Here is a 22134-nt window from a genome sequence, read left to right as displayed (position 1 = left end):
CTGAAACAACTCACCCTGCAGAGATCACACGAGAACATTGCAGCACAGCCAGGTGCGCAGCCAGTAACCTGCCAACCCCCCGGTGCTATGTGTTAGCAGTTACAAAACAATTCTCGCTGTTGCTTGCGACGGGAACAACATGAACATCTTCGACCTTTCCAGATCAACACCTTCGTTCATTAGCACTGAGGGATCAGGCAGAACATCTGGCTTTACGGAATGTCTATCTTGAGCTGCTGGGTGCAACTGAGTCAATTGAGAAAGGCAGCCAAGAGAAGACTCCCAGGTGCTGAAAGGAAGAAAACAGTGTGAAGCAGAGATTCAGACTACAGCCCTTTCTGGCAGAGCTGTTTTCTCAGGCTGATCTTAGCGTGGATATAGCAAACGCTCTCTAGAATAACATAAATCTTTATTTTGTCTGACATTTGTCACACAGATGCTATCAAAAGAGCTTTCCCAGGGAAAATTAGTACAAAACAAAAAATAATACAGGGGGGGAAAAATAGGAGCCGCACTGCTGTGGCGTTTTGTGGATGGGATCTGAAAGTGTCTTCGAAAAAAACAGGGTAGCATAGACCCTGTTGGAGACACTTGACAGAGGATGTTGGTTTCTCAGTTGGGGAATACCTTGTAGGTTCTTGGGTTGTCACATCTTCTCCCACCCCTGATCACAATCCTGCCCTGACAACACAGATCAAACTGGCCACAATTCCCAGGAACATCACAGCGTAGCTGATTTTTATGCTGTTGGCACCACTGAAATTGCACAAGGAGGTACTACAGCATTTGGTGGAATAAGCCGCCACACCGAAGTTCACGTTCGTCTCAGGACAGTCTGCAGAACATTTCTTGGTGATGCGGTGTCCCATGTCCTTGCCTGGGTGGAGAATAGATAAGAAAGGAGAGCTGTGATTTAAGATTCTTCTGCAAGAGCTGACTGGAGGATGATAGGAGGAGTTATATTGCACTATGCTTAATTTGCAGTGCAGCAGTAACAGCTATCAGCGGATTTGTTGAGTGCTGGGTGAGTAACCACACGACCTGGATCAAATACATGACTCTAGAAAGTCCTTGATAGAAATCCACACCATGCTTCCTGTAGGACAGCAAAAAAATCACTGCCAATGCACTTTCAGTTCCTAAAATCACATTATTTACATCCAAGCCCTTTCCATCCTCTATCACAAAGCAAGTATGTGACCCTCAAATCAAGCAACAGGGTCTGCTCGTGAAAACTTGTGTGCTCCAGCCAGCCCTGACACAAGGTGATGAGAAACACACCCCATGTGATGAATCACAGAACACCACTGAGGGTTTCACACACACTACGCGTTATGATCTGTAAACCTCAGTGATCAATTCTTTCCAACAAGACCAACTACTGCCCTAAAAAAGCTATTGCCCATCAGTTTCTCTGGAGGGAAAAAAAAATATATATCATTGAGGTGTTGCTGGTACTCACCAAACCCAGCAGAGCTGTATGTGGTGGTACAGTATTTCTCATGATCTTCACACTTGTAGGTTTTAAGACAGTTCCAGTTGGAGTGCTCGTTGTCACATGTGTAGCAAAACAGCGAGGAAGCTGGAAAGAGCGCACATGACACATATTAGTGGTTTCCAGCAATGCCCTCCTGGAAAGAAAGTGTCAAAAGCCATATCCCGTCTTGAAAATACAAGGGGAAAAGTATGTTACACATAAGTTTTCATGACAGGTGAGATAAGCAGTTGGTTGGATTAATGAAGCTGAAAAAAACCAAACAAACAGAACAAAACAAGTTTTCTTTCTTTGCTTGAGATTTTCAGTGATTAAACCTGAAAACATATTTTTTTCAGCCTGAGCAGCACTCTCAGGTAACTTTTCTTTCTCCTCCAGGTCTGCATTGGCCTGGTTGACAGCCAACCTGCAAAAGCAGAGCTCACAACCTGCCCGGCTCGGTCTAGAATTGTTCTGGCAAGGAGAAGATGAACTGGCACTGTTCTCAGGTGAGAGCTTAGTTTTTAGTATTTTCAGACTGCATCTGCAAAACACCGTGCAGGCATGAATTAATTAAAGCCTATGACAGCCCCGTGACCTAAATTACTGAGCACAGAGCCACATTAAAGGGAGTTCCCTGGGAAAAGTTGCTTTGGACAATAGAGAGATTATTTCTACCAGTGCCTGGAACAACATGTTCTCAGTGATACTATTAGCAGGGCCAAGCCAGGTCTATTACAAAGCCAGAAGGAGGTAGGATGTGTATTTCTGAACAAAACTGAAGTCAATTTGAGTCAAATTTCCAGGCTGGCCAGCTGGCCATGCTGGAAACATAGGCCAGTTGACCATCTCGTTCCCTGGAGGTGGATTCACAACTGGTGGAAACTGTTTCCCTCCTGTTCAGAGTCCCACGAAATGCTTCTCATTTCTGAGCAGGGGTGACAGAGGCAGTTGAGCTGCTCTGGGGACAGCCTACTCCATCAGCTCCAGTGGTGGAGAGCTCTTGGTTGAAGGTGAACAAATTGTAAACCAGGGAGGGTCCTCTGTTAGGATGAAATTTCCCTGCTTCAGTTGCTCCTGGCTCTCTCAACCCAGGAAGGCTCTTACTTCTGCACAGAAGAGCCCCTTTCAATTTAATTTTAACCAATTTTTAACAAGAAAACTCCTCCCAGGAACTCTTCAAAGCCCAGCCGCTGTTGATTCAAATTCATCTCTGAAGTTGAACCTGCCCATGACGCTTGGTCAGACAATTCCAGAAGGAGTTTTAAAAGATAATTAAAAGCCGTTTTAGGCCCTAACTACCACAGGTAGGAGAAGGAAAGGCCTCCCCTCTGTGACGTGGGGAGCTCAGGTGCCTTGGGTACAGCCCTGGAGCCAGCTCTGGCTTCCTCATAATACGACTGACCATCTTGCTCTGAAACCTACCCACATGCTCTTGTCTAGTGCCAGGTGTTGCAAGCGCAGATGTTCTCCATAACAGCAGGTAAAATAATCCTTGTTGCATCCTGGTTTTAACCACTCATTCACTGACTATTCAGCACTTGCTGTTTCTCCATCACTTGGATAAGTTAAGCCTCTCAGGCTTGGAGGTTCCCCAGCCTGAGCTGTGGGCTACTGTCCTTTTGCAGACCGTGCCAGAGCCGTCCCAGGCATGCTGCCTAGCAAGTGTTACTGCATTTTACAGTTCCTGTAGCTCTTTCTGATCTGCTTTTCTGCCAAATCTCACAAAGTTGTTCAAACCATTTCCTGCTGCAGACGGAGCCGAGACCCCAGCGTGTACGCAAAAGCAACTGAAATGCACCCGTGTTCACCGACCGATGCAAGAAAAATCCCTCCCAGCCAGGAAACAATAACAGCTTAAATCATTATAGCTGTTATAAAGCCTTGCCTGCTTCTGGCCTCCACCCTCCATTAGCTCTAGTTTTGTGAATGCAGCCAAAAATAGCCTTAACGGTGCAAAAAGCCTTGCCGTGCTCCTCAGGATTGCAAATACATGCACAGAGCCAACTGGGTATTTCTACACAATTGTCTAGTTACATCTGCACCTACTTTTGAAAGAAGACAAGCACAGAGCGTTGTGGATCCCATTACAAACACACTCACTCCCAAACACTTAAAAGCTCTCCAAACTATGAGCGAAGAACTCTTAGGCTTTCAAATATCTGCCAGCAACCTAGTTTCTTAATTGTAATGTCATTGTGGGAAATAAAATGAAATGCTGGCAGAAGGTACAGTGTCAACACCAGCTGTATTACCTTTAGCAACAATTCTGCAAGTTTCATTCAGGAACAAAAATGAAACCAAAGGTGACACTGTGAGCCCCACTTAATTCCTGTTAGCATTTTTCGGTTCACATGTCTGTCTTCAGATGTGAGTGGTTGGAGCTTGACACTTGAGGGTGTGAGAAACACCTCATCTTCTTTGGGTTGTGGGTACCTCAGCAGAACTCACCCAGAAGCTAAGACTCAACTACACTAACTAATGCTCGACGCAGCTGACACCAAAGAAAAATTGCACTACCAAGACCTCACCGATTGCAATAAAAGCTGTCAAACCTTCTTGTCCCTGCATTATCTCTAGTTTCTCCTCCAGTATTTTCATCCTCTACATCTGGCTCTCCCAGCCTCCAAAGCTCCTTACCTCGCTCGGCACACAGGACTGCTGCCAGCAGGGCAATCAGAAAAGCCTTCATGGTTGTTGTGCCCTCAGAGCCCGAACACTGTGGGATAGTGCACCACGGTAAGGTTTTATACTGGGACTGCGTTTGCTTTGACTTCTTTTGATTACAGTAATTTGAGGTTTGGGGAGTGACAGCACATGAGATGTGATCAGTGATGGGTGTGTTTGTGCGTAGGAACTCATTACGAGGCTCAAGGTAGCAATTTTTTTTACATCTCATTCAGATACAGCCTTTTTTGTCCAAGGCCTGTTCCTGCTGACCATGTCTGCGTTGCTAATTTGGGGGAACAATTTATCTGATTCAAACATGAGAGTCCTTTCTTACTCCATTGGGCTGAACCACGAAACCCGGAGCAAGGCAGAGGCAGCTGTGCCAGTCTGGGATGGCTCATTGCTTGCAAGATAGGAGGCGTCACCTGGTATCCTCCATCCTTTCTCTCTGCTATGGTATGAGAGCTTCCTATCTGTGGAAGTGGGAGAGAAGGAAAAAAGAAGATATTTTTTCCCACTGGATTGTCCTCAGTCATTTAGAATTATCTCACTTGTGCTCAGGAAAGGGCTTTAAGCAGAAAACCAGCTTGTATCATTCCTCTGATAACAATATTTGTGCCTGGAGGGTGTCACTGAGAGGCTCCCATGGTCCAGGTAGGGATGGGGTCTGATGCTTTTGCTTTGCGCTGCTTCTCTGTCCTCCAGGGTTTCCAAGCGACAATGTTTGTTGCTACTTGTAGACCAACTCTGGACTCTGTCAGGTTTTTCCTGTCCCTCATGACCTTTCCAGTCCTTCTGTTCCCACAATCACTTCATCACCTCTTGCCAAATGATTCAGGATGCAGCAGAGGCGCAAAGCGCGTGGAAACAGCTGCAGGAGTTAAACTACAGATGGGGTGTGAAAATGGCTGAGAAATAAAAGCAAGTCCTTTTTAGAGAGAGAAATGACCAAGGGGAGCTCAGAGTCAAGGTTTGTAAGGTCACAAATGGTGTGGAAATAGTATAAGGAACATCCAGTTGCTTTTTGTTTTCCCCAAATTACTCCCCATGAATCTGCTTCATAGGCTCTTCCTCTGATCACCTGTCTGCAAGATCCTGGGCGGATGGTCCCGTGCCCAAGCTCTGTGATGATTCTTGCTTCCAGTCGTTCTTCCTTTGCCCTGTTCCTCCTTTTCTACAGCAGCTTCAGCCCCCAAGAATTTCTTTCTCTGCCCATGCCCAGGGCATGGTGGAGGGGGTGAGCATCTAGTTTTCAAAGTCTTCCACTCTGCTCTCTGGATTTGCTCTGACCGTGAGCATGAATCTTTAATTATCTTCTCTTTTAGCAAGGATGTGAAAGACCCACGTGACGGCTAATGTAGCAACTATACTTTGGAAATAATCTGTGAAAAAAAAACAAACAAGACTTTGTATAAATACATGCATGAACGACATCAGGCAGGAAACATGATCTGCTAGAGCAAAGGGGAAAATGGTAGGTATTAGTCTACATGTTTGTTTTACGTACAATAGCCAGGCTTCTCTCAGCCAGCTGGAGAAACAGAAAACAAAACTTCTTTTCCTTCCATCCACATCAAAAATCAGAAATGAAACTGAATTATCGCACTGAATTCAGCTTATCTTGGAGCCAACTGAGCAGAAAAATGCAGCTTCTCAGCAGGAAGAAGGGAGCAATGCATGAAGACAGCCCACAACAAGAAAGAAGAAAGGCTTTAAAATTAAAACAAATAAATGAACAGTAAATAAATGACACTGTTAAAGCAATGTGCAGCTGAATAGAAAATCTGCAAGTGAGAAATGGGCTGTAGGAAGTGGAAATGTGAGAAAGCATTTAAATAGATTAGAGAGAAGGAAGGTTAATAATAATAAACAGGATTAATATTTCACCCAGAACTGTAAAGAGACAACGAGGGAGCTGAGAGATATTGGTGCAAAGCAAAATAAATCAAAGCAAACACACAAAGCTTAAGGGGGGGAAATAATTAAAGACAGGCAAAGTAAGGCTAAGAAATAAGATGGGATGAGAGGGAAGTATCGACGCTTCACCATTTCTCCTATGGTGGCATTACTTAGCACCATGCAAGGTGTACATGTTGATATGTGCAGACAGAGTTCAGGTGTTAACCACTGCCCTTCAGTGTCTGAGGAGCATTTTCCACAGCTTCCCAAATCTCAGATTAACCAGCCACTGGACTCAAACTATGGGGTCTCCTGTGGGGCCTGGATGGGGAAAGCATCTAGGGCATCACCTGACCCTTATCCCTGTGCCTCTGAAAGAGAAGCCTGCAAAAACTTTGGGAGCCAGACTGGGGTCTGGCCAGGTCCCAAAACCATGCTGTTCTTGTGCGCTGTTGATATTGCAATCACTCCCAGGGCCACTGCAAGGGCTCTGGGCTCCAACCAGCACCACGGTGGGGGAGTGGGGGACGGGTGTCCTTTCAAGCAGAGAGCAGCCCAGTTTTTTCAAGCAAGGGGTGAAGAGAGCTGGAAGAAAGGCCAGGGCAAAGACAATTGGGGTAGTGGGAAGTGCAGATGGTGTCGGGAGAACACAGCATGGAAGTGTTAAAACTACTTTCCCAGGGACATAAATAAAAGAGAAGGGAGGGCAGCAGGGTGAATCTCGCTGCAGAAACTGGGCTAGGTGGGTGTTAACCCAGTAGGTGTCATGAAGGGTATTAAACAGTTAACAAAGCCTGGAAATTTTAAGGAAGAAACCTTAACCCACTTTGAGCTTGGCAGCTGACAGCGTGTGTTTGTGCCAGACCCTGGGAGAGCGTTGTGCAAGGCCTGTCCCTTTTGTGTAGCTGGAGCCAGACAAGGAGTGTTTTCAGCCCATGATGGAGCCGCAAGGTAAAGCAAACTGCCAGGCCAGGGGATGTTTTAATGTCAGCTCTCCCCGCTTTCTCCCTTTTTCTTTCTGGAGAGTGGCTCGAATTGCAGCTCTTCTCCACGGTGCAGTGAGGAAACTCTCTGTTTCAGCTCAGGGTTGTAAACTGCAGTTTCAACAGGGAAAGGAGAGGCCATGGGACAAGATGAGAAGAAGGAAACCATGAGGAGTACTCCCAGTGTATCTGAGTCACGCAGATGGTCCAGCCCAGCCCCGGACAGCATCAGGCTGATCTGGTTGTGTCCTCTCCTCCTTCCTTGACAGGTCAGGGAAGGCTGGGTTGCTTCATCTGGCTGTGGTTAGATGAAGGACTGGAAAGGGGGATATCATGGGACCCAGAAAACCCAGGAAAACAGGAAGACCTGCATGTGATATTTTGCCTTTTCCATCTAAGGCCTGACTCCTGCAGGCAGCCTGCTGTATTCTTCCCTTTCCCAAAGCACATCTGGGTCTATAGTTGACCTGGTAGGCTCCAAACAACAGGACAGAGCTCCTCAAGTCAGCCCAATGGCAGGTGACAGAGGCTACCAGACCTCTAGCTAGGAAGGACGGGGTTGCCCAGATCAACTGTGTCTGGCTGAAATACGAAGTGATCTGGGCAGACTTCTCAGCATGACAGCCATGGCAGTCAACAGGAGCCTTGCTATCAGTCACGACAGGTGAGGAACCTGTGTCATTTGGGCCTGCAGCTACCAGCCACAGGAAACCAAAGCCATTTTTTCACATTTCCTTAACCTCTGAGGTCCTAAGAGATAATTCAGTCCCATTAGCTTGAAGGCTCATGGGGAGAGATCAAACAGCACTATCTTGCATGGAATCAACCGCTGTGATTCACATCCCCATCAATGCCTTGCCTGAAAGGCCAGATCCAGACTAGCTCACCAAACAGGGTACAAGCCCAGCCCCAATGCCACCCGTGCCATTGGACCATCAACATGGCTTAGGCACACCCCAACAAGCATTGTCCCAGACAATGCCCTGACATGGGGCTGCTCCTTGCAAGCAATTTGGATGTAACCACACTTTGTAGAGGAAAGAGGTTAGAGTTATGGATGTGAATCATCCTTCTTGGATCCAGGGCCAAGGATTATTATCCTGTGGTGGCATTTCTGCACCCAGGAGAGAGGATATTTGGGACCTGCAGAGTCTGAAGGAAAAAGGGGAATGAAGAAGGATGGCTAGGAGGAGGAAGAGGTGAGAGAGAAAACCCCAGTACCCTCTTCGGATTCCCCCAAAAGAGTTAATGCCAGTCCTCGCTAAGGAGGACACCACTGGCCACAACTGTGTTTGGGGAGAAATGATCCTCACAGGTTTATTTAAGTTTACACTTGACACAGCTCAGTTGATAATTCCCACGTCTGTCATTGCTTTTTCACAGAAAGTGGGAATTTCCCCTTGTCCAAGGTCATGCCCTCCTGATCCTCTTTCATGGCATAAGCAGTCAATGTGCAGGCACTAAGATGGGACCTTCCCCACTGCCACATGTCCATGCTGATCCGGACAAGCAGGGCTGTGATCTTTCTTTGGAAATATTTGTCTGTGATAGGCATGTGAATCATGCCAATGTTAAGAAATACTAGTTGTTTAGCTTAAATAAGTGAGTTTTCAGTAGAATGGATCACTCAGAGTCAACCATTTAGCGTTAGGACACAGGGGTTACAGTATATGGTTGTGCCATTTGGGGTACTGTTTGTTTAGCATTACTTAGCATGAGTAGCTAGATTTGCTGAAGCCTTAGGCCGCAAGTTGTGAACTTTCATGAAGATATGCTGAACTTTTACCTAATTAAGCAAAAAAGAGCCTCTAGAGCAGCGCAAACCAGAAGATTAAGGAGGCTACAGCCATCAGCAGAGGCACTAACTCGACAAGATAAGAACAGTGAACGGCCTGGAGAAATCCAGGAGAAATCCAACAAGGTGTTAGAAGATCCCAGACCAGAAATCACCATTGGACCAGAAGGCACATGAAAGGCATGTGAAGAGCACATGAGAGGCAGGTGCATAGATTGGAAGGGTATAATTGCCCAGGGATTTCTTTGTTTGGGGGCACCCAGCTGGTTTTTTCCACTGTACTGTCTGAATAGATTGTTTTTATAACATTTGATGCCTGAGACTTTGCTATGGGAACACTAGAGCTGAACCTGAGAAAAAGAGAAGCGCTTGAGAGTGAGAATGTGTGTGTGAAAGGAGTCTAAAGTGGCACCCCTTGACTTACCAGAGTCACTTACTGCGAAGGGACTCTGGTCCTCGCAGGAAAGACTTGGGTGTTCTGTGTGAAACTCCTAGGATGGTGTACGCTTCCTTGAGTGGCTACTCCCTTAACACCAGTAAAAATGCTTATGAAAGCACAATCAAAATCTTTGCCACAGAAGGTTTTGGCCAGCCTCTCCAGGAAGAAAAGTGGGTGACAGCTGTCATGTTTGTCTTCACAACTGACTTTCTGGTCACTGCAGGGTTTTTGTGTTTGTTTTGTGGGCTTTTTTTAAAATTAAGAACCTGACAATGGTGTAAGGAACAGTCATTTGCACCTGCCAGGCCAGTGCTATGTGAGAGAAACTCATCTATGACACAGCTGTGGCCTTGTGAGAACCACTGCTGTCTGCAGGGACACGAAGAAAGCTTTGTTCTACTCATGCATGTCACTTCTGCAAGAAATAAAATATTCTGTGTCGACCCATTATAAGGGGTAGACGTGCACACCCCATCCTGGAATACAAGGCAACAGTTGTGGTTTTCAAAATAGATCTTTTTCTTTTTTAAAAAAATTAAATTTGCTTTATGTTATGGACTCATCTTTTGCATGATGAGTATTTCAGACCTGGAAGTGATCCCCTCTGCTGAAACCCAGTAGCTGAAATTTCCAAGGTTAAGTGAAAGCTGAGAGTAAAATGAGAAAAGTACATTTCTCTGTCTGTGGAAAAACTGTGATGAGCTCTGTAGACAACCTCTCTACTCTCAATTTGTTTTAGGGGCTCTGAGTCTGATTTTGTACCAGAGGGTCCCAACTGAGAGCAGAAAAACTCAACCAGAGTGGAAAAACTCAGCACATACATGGGAAGACCAGGAGTTTCTCTCCTGACCCACTCCTGCTAACCCAGCCAGGTACAGCATCAAAACCTCAGTTGCATGCTGAGAACAAGAGCTTGGGCCATCCCTCGTTACGTCTAGAAACTTGTCACACCTCAGGTAATAGCCATGCTGAAACCTCTGCAACTGCGGCCGAGGAGGGCAAGGAGAGCAGGGCTGTCCCCGGAGGAGAGCCCACGACAGGCGGAGGAGCTGGAGATCAAGGAAATATCCCGGCTGAAACCATCCCAACCCAACGGGTGTGTTCAGCGGGGCAGAGAAACAAACAGGATGGTATCTGGGAACGCAATCGTATTCCTCACTGGGTGAGCAGAAGGGTATTTTCCCAGGAGGGTTAGCCAAAAATTCAAGGCTGTGTGTTTTGGAAAAGCAGGGCATGGTTTTGCTGGGGTGCGTTTGCGCTAGTGGTAGGGCAGAAGGAGGGAAAGGCATCAGTCCGCTTCAAGAGCTTCCTTGCACACTGCCACTGGGCTTTGGCTTCTCTCATCCCGTTCCCACACCTCGTGGGGTACGGTGAGAGCAGCTCACATGCCATGATCAGCCCCATCCACCACCATCAGAGCAGCCCCTCTGAGCCCAACTCGCCAACTCCTCAGTGCAAACAAGGGCTTGTAAACCTCATGGGTGACAACCTGGGAGGGACGTGAGAACCAAAAGCCACCCACACTGATCCAGGGAGCAATACCAGGGTGGAAAAGTCACCCTAAGTTTGCAGACACCCTCCTGCTTGCCAAGGAAAGGGCACGGCAGGAACAACTTGCCCCATCTTGATTGCACACACGCAGCGTACCAGGCTTTGACCCACTCTCAACTTGTTAAAATGTCAGGAAAAAGACAACCAGGTTTTGGAAGGGACTCTACAATGTTTTAGCAAAGGCTTCAAGAGCGTCAAAATTGAGTCTGAGTGAGGAGAGGCATGCCCAGAGTCACAGGCATGGGAGAGAGGCAGCTTTTGCTCCTCAGCCTGCAGCAGCTGCAGTCTCCGCTCCCGCCAGCTTTGCTTTGCAACCTGACCACTGCTGCAGGAGCAGGGTGGAGGGTAGAAAACAAGATCTCCGATGGGAAAAGAAGCCCATGAAGCTTTCCTTCCTGTGAAAGCAAACCCCAGGGACCCACCCTCCCATTTCCAGGCTGTAAATACAGTGCTTGGCGTCACGCCCTGGTTTTGCTCACAGCCACTCTCTCCTGCCCCCCCATGTGGAAGGAAACCCACTTTCGTTCAAGCTGAGAGGGAGATGGGATGAAGGAAGTGCCAACAGAAACAAATCTTGCATGGGCTTGGCACCAGGAGACCTGTTCTGCAGCCAAAAGTTCATCGCCTGTCCTTCGGACACGGCTTTCACAGCAGACATACTGGGTACCTCCTTTTCTCTCCTCTGACATGTCCACAGCACCAAGCAATACCTGTGGTGTCACTTCCACAGCCAAAATACAGCCACATCTCCATTGCCCTCACTGCCACCTGGCCCTGATGGTGGGATGGGTCCTGCCCAGCCACTCTGACCTCATCGTATTTCCCCAGGGAAGGGTGGCCAGGAAGGGGAGGATGCAACACACCACCTTGAACAAGCAATCCTTGCACGTGCTGAAGTCAAGTATTGCTTCCTTTGGGTTTCTCATGCCAGATATACAGCATGGTGGGATCCTGGCTGGACCCACAAAGTGCTCAGATGACAAAACGGAACCGTGAACCTACTTCTACACCAGAAATAATTCAAGGACAGGGCATGAGCTCAGACATTTGCCCACTATCAGCACTAACCCATGCCAAGGAACACCTCCCAGATCACGCCTAGGGGACAACCCAGGGCAAATCGGCCATTTGGATGTGGCCACCCTGTTTTGGGGATGGAAAGGGTGCCACAAGCATGCCATACTGCCTGTCCTCATGGATGGAGGACATACCCTGCCTGGTGTTGTTTACCTGTCTGGATGGAGCCTCTATCTGTAGCATATCGCCTCAGGAGCTTGTTTTCACCCATTTGCTTCTTCACACTCCTGCCAACGCGTGCGGTGCAGCATTTAGCGTGGAGGGTCTGGAGTGGGAGGTGAGATTATCTGCAGCAATGCTGTTGTAACAGCCTCCGACCCAGCTCCCTCTTGCTCCGAGTGAGAGGAAGGGGCCATGCAGACAAGACCATTTCAGTAATGCCTGGGAGGTGCTAAGCACCACTCCTGCCAGTTTCCTTGGAAGCAGGACAGCGTCTAAGGGGAGCACTGGGTTTCTGCCATCAAGCCTTGGCGACTGTGGGTATTTTGGGAAGCAAAATATGGTCAGACCCAGAAATTCATCAAGCTCTGCTTCCTCTGAATCCTTCAACCCCGCAACAGGCAGCAAACCTAGGGAAGAACATCTACCTCCAGAAACGTCCACCCCAGCAGCAAGGTCCACATGCCCAGGGAAAGCTTTGCACAGCTCTAAGCATGGGGAAAAGGGACACAGAGCAGCCTGGGGAGGTTTTTCTGCTGTGGGGAGGGGGTAAAGCAACACCCTCCCTTCTCACTACTGCTGATATCCAGATGGGAGAGGAGCAGACAAGCCAGTGTCCCAGCTTTTGCAGGGCAGGGCACATCCCCAAGCCTCCTCCTTGCTCTCCTGTCTGCTGTAGCATGGGCTACAGCCCTCCTTCTCACCTGTGGCAGTCCTGGGGAGGAGGGCAGCCTGCCTGCTGAAGGGAGAGGTAGGTCAGCGGCAGCATGTAGCCCTCCCGCTGCCTTTCAAAGCTTTCTGGGGATTCGGGGCTCTGCATCTCATCCTGGCATTTGGCTCCTTCCAGGGACCAAGTCCTGGCCCTGGACCTCTTCTGCCTGCACTGTCAGAAGGCTGGAAGTTGAACAAGTGGTCCTGGACCCCATCAGACCTACTGAGCAGCCTCAGCCCATCATGAGACCTGTCACCCTGCTGGCAACAAATCAGGCAGTGGCCAGGCAACTGATGCATCAAGTGATGCACACACTCTTGCCTTCACCTCTGTGTCTACATCCATCCATTGTGAAAGTTTCTATGTGATGGCAAAGCAGGGGAGAGATGTCTTTCTGCGCTGTTTGCATGCCCAGCTCCTAACAGAGCTCCTAACAAAAGCTCCTTGGCACCACAGTGAGTCAAAGAACAGCATTTCTGTAGGAGGGAGCGATGTGGGAGCCACCCCCAGCTTTGCCATGACAGGTTTCTGCATCGCATTATGGAAAGGATGAGTGTTCCTACCAGTTATAGCAGCACAGTGCTTCAGGGGCCTGGGAGAAGCAAGCTCTGAGTGCAAAGACATCTGCAGTGGGTGGGCAGGCTGGCTTTTCCTGATCCTACTGTAAGGACATCCCTGGACTAGCTGGGTGAAACATCACCAAGATACTGAGTGCCAAGACCCAAAGAGCCCTCCAGGTCAGGGCAAGAAGCCCTGCATTATTATCACCATCTTAAGCACATGAACCGGAGACACTGAATGACCTCCCAAGGCGAGACACAGGAAAGCCGTGGTAGAACTTGGTTTGAAGTCTTGCCTAGACCACCTTCTCCCCAAATACCTTCATGGACTTCTTCCTTTCTCTACTTTCATACGATTGCTGAAGACTTCAGGCAGTGGGTTGAAGACAGGGTTAAAACCCATGGGTGAGGAGGAAAAAGGTGGAAATTCCATTATTTGCATGCATAGAGGGTTGCAAGTGCCAGTCTTGTATTTTGGCTGTGAACATTTATGAGAGGAATGGAGGATGTTAGCAGAGTTTAGTATTAGAGAGGCAGGAAGATGTTCAAGGAGTCATTGCAAAGAGGGAATGTGTAGGAAAATCAGAAAGAAGGGACAGAGTCACCCATAATGGGACAGAGAGGCACAGTGCCATATGATTTGATCCCCTCTTCACTCCCCGGGACCACATAGGTGCCAAGAAAATAAGGTTCCCTTCATGCTGCTCAGGTCCAGCCCAATATCAGCACAGCAATTCTGGGGACTCCCAAGAACGCTGCATCTGTAGGAGAAGGAGGGATAGAGGGTCGCACCCTGCTTCCAAGCAGCCCATGGCCACAGGCTCTGGATTGAAATCTCGCAGGGTTTGGTACCAGCTTTGGGGTTCAGATGCAAATGCCCCTTCTTCTAGCACAGGCACTCCAGGAGCTATGAGATGCAGCAGAACTATCCGGCACAGCCAAACCAAGGCAAGTCGCTGGACGTGGGAGTGAGCAGATGCTGGAGGCTGGCCAGGACCCGCCACCAGCGAGCAGAGCTCAGCGTGGTTGGCATCGACAGCGCAGTCCCGCAGCCATCCTTCTCTGTGCTGCTTCCAGCCAGGCCATCTCATCCCTCGCATACCTGCTGGTTTTCCCCCCTGGAAATTGCTCCAGGAGCACTGGCTTTCTGCGGGCAGACAGCATTTTGTGGCCAGTCCGGCACCGCACAGAGGCACCAGCTCCCTCTCGTGGGCTTAGTCTGGCGCTCTGGGCTGGAAACCATCCAGGATTTCCCAGGAAAGCGGTGGTTTTTCTGTTGTTTCAGCCTTCGCCTCCCCCCGCCCCCCTCCATAATTCAGAATATTCACTAGTGCACCAGACACGGAAGTTTTATGGAAATGTGCCAACTTCCATCAAGTTTCCTCTCGTAGGTGGGATTTTTTTTTGATAGCTTTGCCACCGACTTTTTTTTCTTTTTCTCACTGAGGCTGGGATTCAAAGCAACTAATTTAGGCATGTAAATTGTAGGTCTCTCTGATTCACTTGCCCTGGGCCTCTGAAAAGAGTTACCAGTCTCCACTGAGCCCTTCAAGTGCCTTCTTCGATGCCTTTCCTAGGAGGGGGGTGTCATCCCAGAAGCACCCAGCTCTCTGCAGCTTGGAGGGCTGGCACAGCATTTAGATAATCAATGAAGGCCACAGCGTGAGTCCCCAAAGGCCATTTCAGTTTTCAGTGCTTGAAATTAAGTATATTTTGTGAAGTTAAAAGCCAATAAAGAAAAGGAGAATAAAAATGAAAAAAAAAAAAAAAAACAACCCTCTTTTGATTGTGCCACAAACAAAAACAAGGCTTGACCCCCAAAAGTGCCTGGGAAATGCTCTCATTTCAGCTTCTAGATTTGGTTTGGATAATTGGTTTTCCCAAAGAGTTGTAATTTCTCCCCGAGCTGAATTTCCCCCAGCATTTCCAACCAAGCCCCGGGTAGGGAGATGTCATGAGTCCAGCAAGGTGTTTTCCCATCCTGCAGCACACTCTGGTACCTGTGCGGGCCAGCCAGGTCTCTTCAACCTTTTCCCTCCTCCCTGGGTTGTGTGATCCAGCAGGTCTCACCAGCATCCCGATGATGCTGGCCACCTCAGAAAGGAAACATGGGCCTCACCCCCACACACACCCCCTGAGCCGTGTGGAGAATTAGGCAAGACATCAGGGGCTGCACTTCAGAAAGGTGGTTTGGTGTTTTCCTGCCTGGTGTGATACTCATCTCAGTAGCGTGGGTGGCCGTGGGACAAATGGGGTGGCTGTTGGCCACAGGAAGGCTTGGCTGCCCTCGTCTGATGTCCTCTCCTCTGTGGACCCCTGCCTGGGGCACTGCTGCTCCCCATTTTTGCAAGGCTTGACAGCTCCATCCCGCTTCCAGCCTCCCTCCCAGCACTTGCCCACACACACAGCTTGGCACAGGGCTAAATTTATCGCGTGGATTGGGCTGTTTGAGGCTGTAAGCTGGTAGCTCCGATAGGGGAGGGGAGGGGTGACAACCGCATACAGCGAGTCCAACTGTCCTACAGCCTGGACCCAAAGGAGCCACGTCACAACTCCCCCTGACGTCCATCCGACGAATGCCTTAGGTATTTAAACTGCTAGTTATTATCTGCCACCAGACACTTATTATGCCATTTGTAATTGTTTGTTGCTTCCTCTCAGTGCTGCCTGTGTCTGCCAGCTCCAGCCACAGAAAGGACTCAGCGTTTGCTTTGTGCTGCCTCTTCTAAATGCCATGCTTGGGCACTTCTTTCTCCATGGACCTTCCTCCACGCCTTGCACCAGGATCAGTTAGCCCCTTTGGAGGACAGCAGCTCTCTCTCCCCTCTCTCCCTGTGCCTGGCTGGTTGGGTATCCCCTCCCCAAATGCCTGCAATATTGCTGTGCTGAGTCTCTGGAGCATCTTTCTCCCATACCCGGGAACATCTCCAGCTGAGCTGTCTCTTTTGCACTATGGGATGCCCCAAACCACTCAGGTGTTGCACCTGAGTCCTGCCTTGTGCTGGGGAGAGCAGAAGGGCTCCTTCACCTCTCTCCCACCTCTCCCATCGCTGTCATATCTTTGAATAGGGTCAGAGAAGCTCAGTGCAGCCTGTAGTGATGATAACTAGTTCCTTTCCACCCTGTGCACAATCCCTTTCTGTTTAGGGTCCTCCAAGCACCTTTCAAACCCAAGGGGTGGATGCTGCCTTGCACAATGACACAGCAAGGGGCACAGGCTCAGGGTAATTTTCTGGACAGCCTCATCCGTGTGTTAATGACTGCCGTCTCGATGTGGTCCCCATTGGCCATAATTCCTGGTGAAAATTAGTGGTTAGGAAACACACCCACATCTTCTCCTTCCCTGCACATCTCAGATGTATTGGAGAGGATTATATACCACCAGGATAGCTTTGCCACCACAAAAGGAGGGCAGATTTCAACATCCTTGAGCTGCAGTACCCTTTGGGCAAAGGAAATAACCCTTTGCTCTTCAACTATGCCCAGGATGATTTATTTCCCCTTATATTAGCCATGGGATACAAGAATGCTTTTCTGCAGCAAAAAGGCAGACCAAACTAAGCAAAAAAAACAGCCAGTTTTGCTTTAAAGCAGCAAAAAAAAATACCCGACTGTTTTCCTGCAGGCTGTGGGGGACTCTGTCTCTGCTACTGCAGGACTTGTAAATCCAAAACAATGAAATATTAATTATTAGACTCTGTTCAACTGATATTCCTCAGTGCTTTCAGAGAGCTGAATAATTCTGGCACACAGGAAAAAAAAAAATCCGCACAAGTCCTGTGTGGGTTTTTTTTATGATAAAATACTGTGTGAGGAGTAAATTAGAGCTTTTGAGCATTTGGGCTGAGGGACAGGAGGGGGCTTGGATTGCCTCAGGGCAAAAAATGCAAATCCATAAATAGGATATGAAAGAGATTGTGGTCTAATGAAGAGGTAAAGGGAGGTGCATCACCCAGCGCGGCTCCTTCGGCACGGAGATCTGCCCTCGCATCATGGCGTAACTGTGAGAAGGAGGGGGTGAAGGAAAGTAGAAGTCGATTAATAAAAGAGAGCACACATCTCTGAAGACTCCTGTTATGCAGCACTTCAGAAGAAGGCATTCATCTAGAGCAGCCGTGGGCACTAGCCCAAGGCAGACATGCTCAGCATGGCTGAAAGCCCCTTTTGTCCCTCTTGTTTACCAGGGCTGGGTTCAAAGCACAGCGCAGAGCGTCATCCCTTGGCTTGAGCAACGTTTTTCAGATTTGGGAGCCCAGGCTGACCCAAGCTTAAGCATGTCCATACTTTCGTCAGAGCCAAACTCCTCCACAAAGTGCTGCTTGGGAAGAGGGAAAGGCATTCAGCATCACCTCTGGCAATGAAAAAATCTCTGAGCTCTCATCCATTGTTCATTATTTCAGCTTCCTTTTACTCTCTTTCTCTGCAGCCTGTGGAAACATCTACATGAAATATTTGGCCTCTCTGAAATCGGTATTCTTCTCTTATAAACCCCTCCACTTTTCCTCAGCAGCTCTACCCAAATGCTGCAAATACTTCTCATTACCCTGTGGTTGCTTTGGGGGATGTCAGAGGGACAGGTTGCTGGAAGACACGACGCCAAGCGGGAGGTCCAGGGCAGTGCGAGCCCTGGGTAATGTCTTGGCTCGAGCAACAGCCCCAAGCAAGCAGTGCAAAGAAAGGGCTGACGAAGGACAGCTGCTGGAAGTGGAGGTAGGGACGAAGACTGCAGATGTGCACAGATGTGCAGGCTGTGCGGATAAGCATCATTTTGATAAAAACGTGGCACCACAGGCAGAGCCACCAGGGAGAGGTATGTGGCTGCTGCGTCTGACTGTTAATAGGGCACAGGGGGATTTCATTGAGGGCTGAGAGTGAGAAGCTGGACAGAGGGGGTGAGGGGTGCAAAAGAGGAGACTTACACTTAGCACCCATGGCAGGCTCGGGCTGTTATACAAAGGACTGCCTTTTTCCCCTGCCCCAGCAGCAAACCTTGTGAGTTTTTATAGCTTCCTTTCTGAGTTGATGCAGAGGGGATGTTATTTTTAGCCACTCCCCTCCTATAGTCTGGAGGCTGCCACTCTGCAGCTCCCAGCTGCACCCCAGATAAGGTGAGATCGCAGGAGAAACCCCTCTAGAGATTTGCAGGACATGCAGAAGCAGCATCTCTCTCCCCCAGGTTGCAGGACATAACACAGCCTCTTCTCCATCAAGCTGCTGGGGTAGCAGAGCTCAGGTGTGAGAAGCAAGTGAGAAGCTACCGGTTGGGAGGAAACACAGGGCAGGAGGTGGGGACCATAATACTTTATCTATTCTGCAGAGCCTTCGATGTCCATACCCTCCTGGGGGAATCTGACCGTGCTCTTCAAGCCTTCAGGAACGCCTTTCTTCCACTGCCGCTAAGCAGGTGAAGTAGGACACTGGCATGGGACTCCCCGCCACCTCACTGACGAGCTAGCCTGGGCCCTGGGCATGCAGTCAGGTTGCACAAGAAGGTTTGGCAGCAGTATGAGGTGTAGGAAGCCAGGCCCAGGCTGAAGTTGTGGTGTGGGCAGCTCTCAGAGCACTTCTTGGTGATCCTCTTCCACAAAGACAAAAAGCCTTGCCCAAAGAAGGGGGAGAACAGTGTTAGCAATGAGAGTTTGTTGAGTACTTCTTGATTTTGGGCTAATGAGTCCCACTGTCCCGCACAGCCCCAAGGACCACCATCATGGCCAATAAGACCCACCTCAATCCCACCACAGCCCAATAATTGCTAGTGACGAGCTACACAGAGCATTCAGTATCCCTGCTGGACATCTGGCACCTTCCAGCATGGACCCTCATGTCAAGGCTTTTCGAGGTGTATGGTGGCATCCATGAGACAATGTTCATGCCTGGATTGAAAGCACATTTCCAGGCTTCTCTGCTTGAAGGAAATAGTTTTATTCCCCTCTATGTTTCTCTAGACCTTCCCATCCACCTTGGCTATCTGCTGCTTTTCATCTCCTTGTCTAATCAAGGTTCAAATTTATTTATTCTTCCTCTGAAGGAGCCTCTCTTTGTCCTTCTTCATCTCTCAGTGTCCCCTGTCTTTCCATGCAGGCATAAAACAAAGGCTAAAGAGGACACTCTCAATGTGTGATGGGGAGGAGAATTTCAAACCGTGCAAACTTCAGTGCTGCCACGCTGGTCTGACAAAGGCATGTGTTTCCCCATGACTCCTCAGCCCATCCATCGATAAAGGTCAGCCATAACAAACCCGGTCAAAACCCCACATCCCATTCCTGAGTCCACGTCAGAGGATTTGCAGCCAGCACATACCAATTCCTACAGAGGCAACATTGGTCACACAGTACCCATCCTTGTCCGAGCACTTCTCGGCCTTCAGGCAGCTCCAGTTGCTTCGTTCCCAGTCACAGGTGTAGCAATGCAGGGCTTTTGCTGCAGGAGGAGACAGAGGATATGGAAGATGGAGGCAAAATGCCACCAGTTCTGGCAGCAAAAACTACCACCTTCTTTCCGTTGACTCTCAGAAGCACAAGGTGCAGGCCTGCTGAAAGTGATGGGGCTGCAAGACCCAGCCCCAACGCACTCTGCTGTTCGCACACTTGCACATTGACACCCAACACATGCACTCAGACACGTGCAACTCTGCCTACAAGCACCGATGGTGCAAGTCTGCCCTTCCTGCCCTGCACCGGTGGGCCAAGGGCACTGATTTGGTATGATGCAGAGAGCTGGGAAGGACAGGGTCCTCTGCCAGAGTCTACAGGGATGTCCCAAGGGTTGGGGTCACCCTTTCTAGTTGCAGGAGACACTATAATGCAGACTACAGCTTAACTGGGCAGTAAGCATTGGCAGCTGAATAGGGTTTGTTGGGACCTCCGTAGCCTAAAGCAGTCAGTCTACCACACCGGTGTCTTTGGGTGGGATTTCAATATCCACAAATGTATATCCATTACATGGGTTAAAAAAAAAAAAAAAAAAAAAAAAAGCAAGGAGAAGGACTTTTAACTCTTTGCTGAGTGAATTCAGCCCTAAGACACGTGTACTCTAACACTTCATTTTTACTGCCTGGGTTATCTAACATGGATTAGGGCAGCCTTCATTTTGGCACTGAAGACAATCTCTGTGTCTCCCAGGCCTTGTTAACACTTGGAAATTTGTCAGAATCACTATTCTAGTAAGTGAACAAAGCTAAATAGCAGAAAGGTATTCTTAGGTCACAATGAGACAGAAATAACTATTTCAAGAAATTATTTTTCTGCGCCAGACAATGTGGCAAATTTCCAAGTGCTGGCAAAGCCTGTTTGTCTTTACAAAATGAGGATATTTATTCTCTCTGGTTGCTTAGCTGTCTTATCTATAGAGGCTATAAGATCATACACTTTAAGAGGGGTCTGGTTTCATTCGCAATCTCTGTGAAAAAACATACATCATCTATAATGCAAATAATATGCAAATCTACATCTCCACCCAGTATCCCAGCATAAGGATGCTTAACACATTTAGCCCACAACACAACTTCTCCCTAATTGCCCAACTTTGTCCCAGAATCTCTGAAATTGGCAAGCTTGTGAGGTCTCCGAGATGGCCAGAAATCAGGGGCATTCATCAGGCAGATGCACAAAGCCAGATGTAGGTCCGGCCCTGTGACACTGCTGCTGCTAGAGACGGCGTCACTGACTCCAGCAGGAACCAGGTGCACAGGGTGGCTGATGTATCGTGCTATCATAGGCTGAAGCACTTCATCAAGATTTAGAAATAACCACAGTCTTGCATCATCTCAACAGACAAACTCACCAGAAAGTCTCTTAACAAAGGCAGAACAGTGGCATTGCTTCCTTTTTTCTGTCTTGCTGTCATAAAAATCCAGTAGTACACGCGCCTGTAGGGAAATTTCCCTGCAGAAAATAAACCTTTCATACATCCAGGCTGAGAGTACAGGTAAGAAACCCAAAGAGGAGCACTGTGTCCTTCAGCTGCACCATTGCAAGAGCTAAAGCACCCTCTCCCGTGATTTCTTTCCCTGGCTTCGAGGTCTCCCTGACTTTAAAACATGCAACTGTTATCTGTCTAGTAGAGAACTGTCACACCTTACCTTGATCTGCGCATAGGATCAAAGCCAGCATCACAAGGAGTGAGGCCTTCATCTTCTCTCAGGTGTCTCTGCAGCCCAGGAAAAGCACCCTCACCTGAGGACAGGATATATATCTTCCCTGCGTTTGGACCGAGCGATGATGAAGACAACGATTTTGAAAGAGTGGGCAGGGATCACACATTATTTGAGAGGCTAGGAATGCATGTGGGCTGTTTTCTTACCTCGGCATTGCCCTCAGGCTGGTCCGATGGGTCCAGAGAGGAGTGAAAGCACTAAGGCAATTCATTCCATTTATTGCTTTTAATGTTTTAATTTATCTACGGTCAGGCTAGCAGTGTTACTGATGTCTGAGCGGGGTTTTTGTACTGTTTAGCTCTGATCAGATCATCACATCTGTGGCCAGACAGTTCAGTGAAGGCAGCTACTCAAAGCAAAATGGTAATAAGTGGCATAAATTAATGGCTTCATCTGGGTGGATTATTGCCAAGTGCATTTACAGGGTCAGACCTGGAGAACTCTCCATATCTACAGTCACGGTAAATCTAGCTGTGTATTCATGGTTGGCCGTATAAACAGGAAATGACTTAGAATGTCTTGTTTGCCTTTAAAAGCTGCTGGTTTATCTACAAAATCCAAAATGCTCTGCCTCCTGCTTTTGAGAGCAGCTGCTGCAAGAGAACAATGGCTTTGGGGTTCAAATGCAGGAGGGGGACACTGGAGGACAATTTCCAGCTT

General features: G+C 48.5%; 2 protein-coding genes across 2 annotated transcripts; both read right to left on the bottom strand.

Moving 5' to 3' along the window:
* Positions 1-668: 668 nt before the first annotated feature.
* Positions 669-4166, bottom strand: LOC104342858 (lymphocyte antigen 6E). Its single transcript, XM_009946583.2, has 3 exons — positions 4115-4166; positions 1463-1582; positions 669-877 (listed from the first exon to the last, which is right to left on the bottom strand). The coding sequence occupies exons 1-3, from the start codon at positions 4164-4166 to the stop codon at positions 669-671; spliced, it is 381 nt and encodes a 126-aa protein (XP_009944885.1).
* Positions 4167-18759: 14593 nt separating this feature from the next.
* LOC147415632 (lymphocyte antigen 6E-like) lies at positions 18760-21451 on the bottom strand. Its single transcript, XM_086466142.1, has 3 exons — positions 21400-21451; positions 19620-19739; positions 18760-18917 (listed from the first exon to the last, which is right to left on the bottom strand). Exons 1-3 carry the CDS (start codon positions 21449-21451, stop codon positions 18760-18762), a joined length of 330 nt encoding a protein of 109 aa, XP_086322268.1.
* Positions 21452-22134: the final 683 nt, after the last annotated feature.

The sequence above is a fragment of the Leptosomus discolor genome, chromosome 5 (genome assembly GCF_034619465.1).
Source record: "Leptosomus discolor isolate bLepDis1 chromosome 5, bLepDis1.hap2, whole genome shotgun sequence".
NCBI lineage: Eukaryota > Metazoa > Chordata > Aves > Leptosomiformes > Leptosomidae > Leptosomus > Leptosomus discolor.
This window is presented reverse-complemented; position numbering and strand designations above follow the sequence as displayed.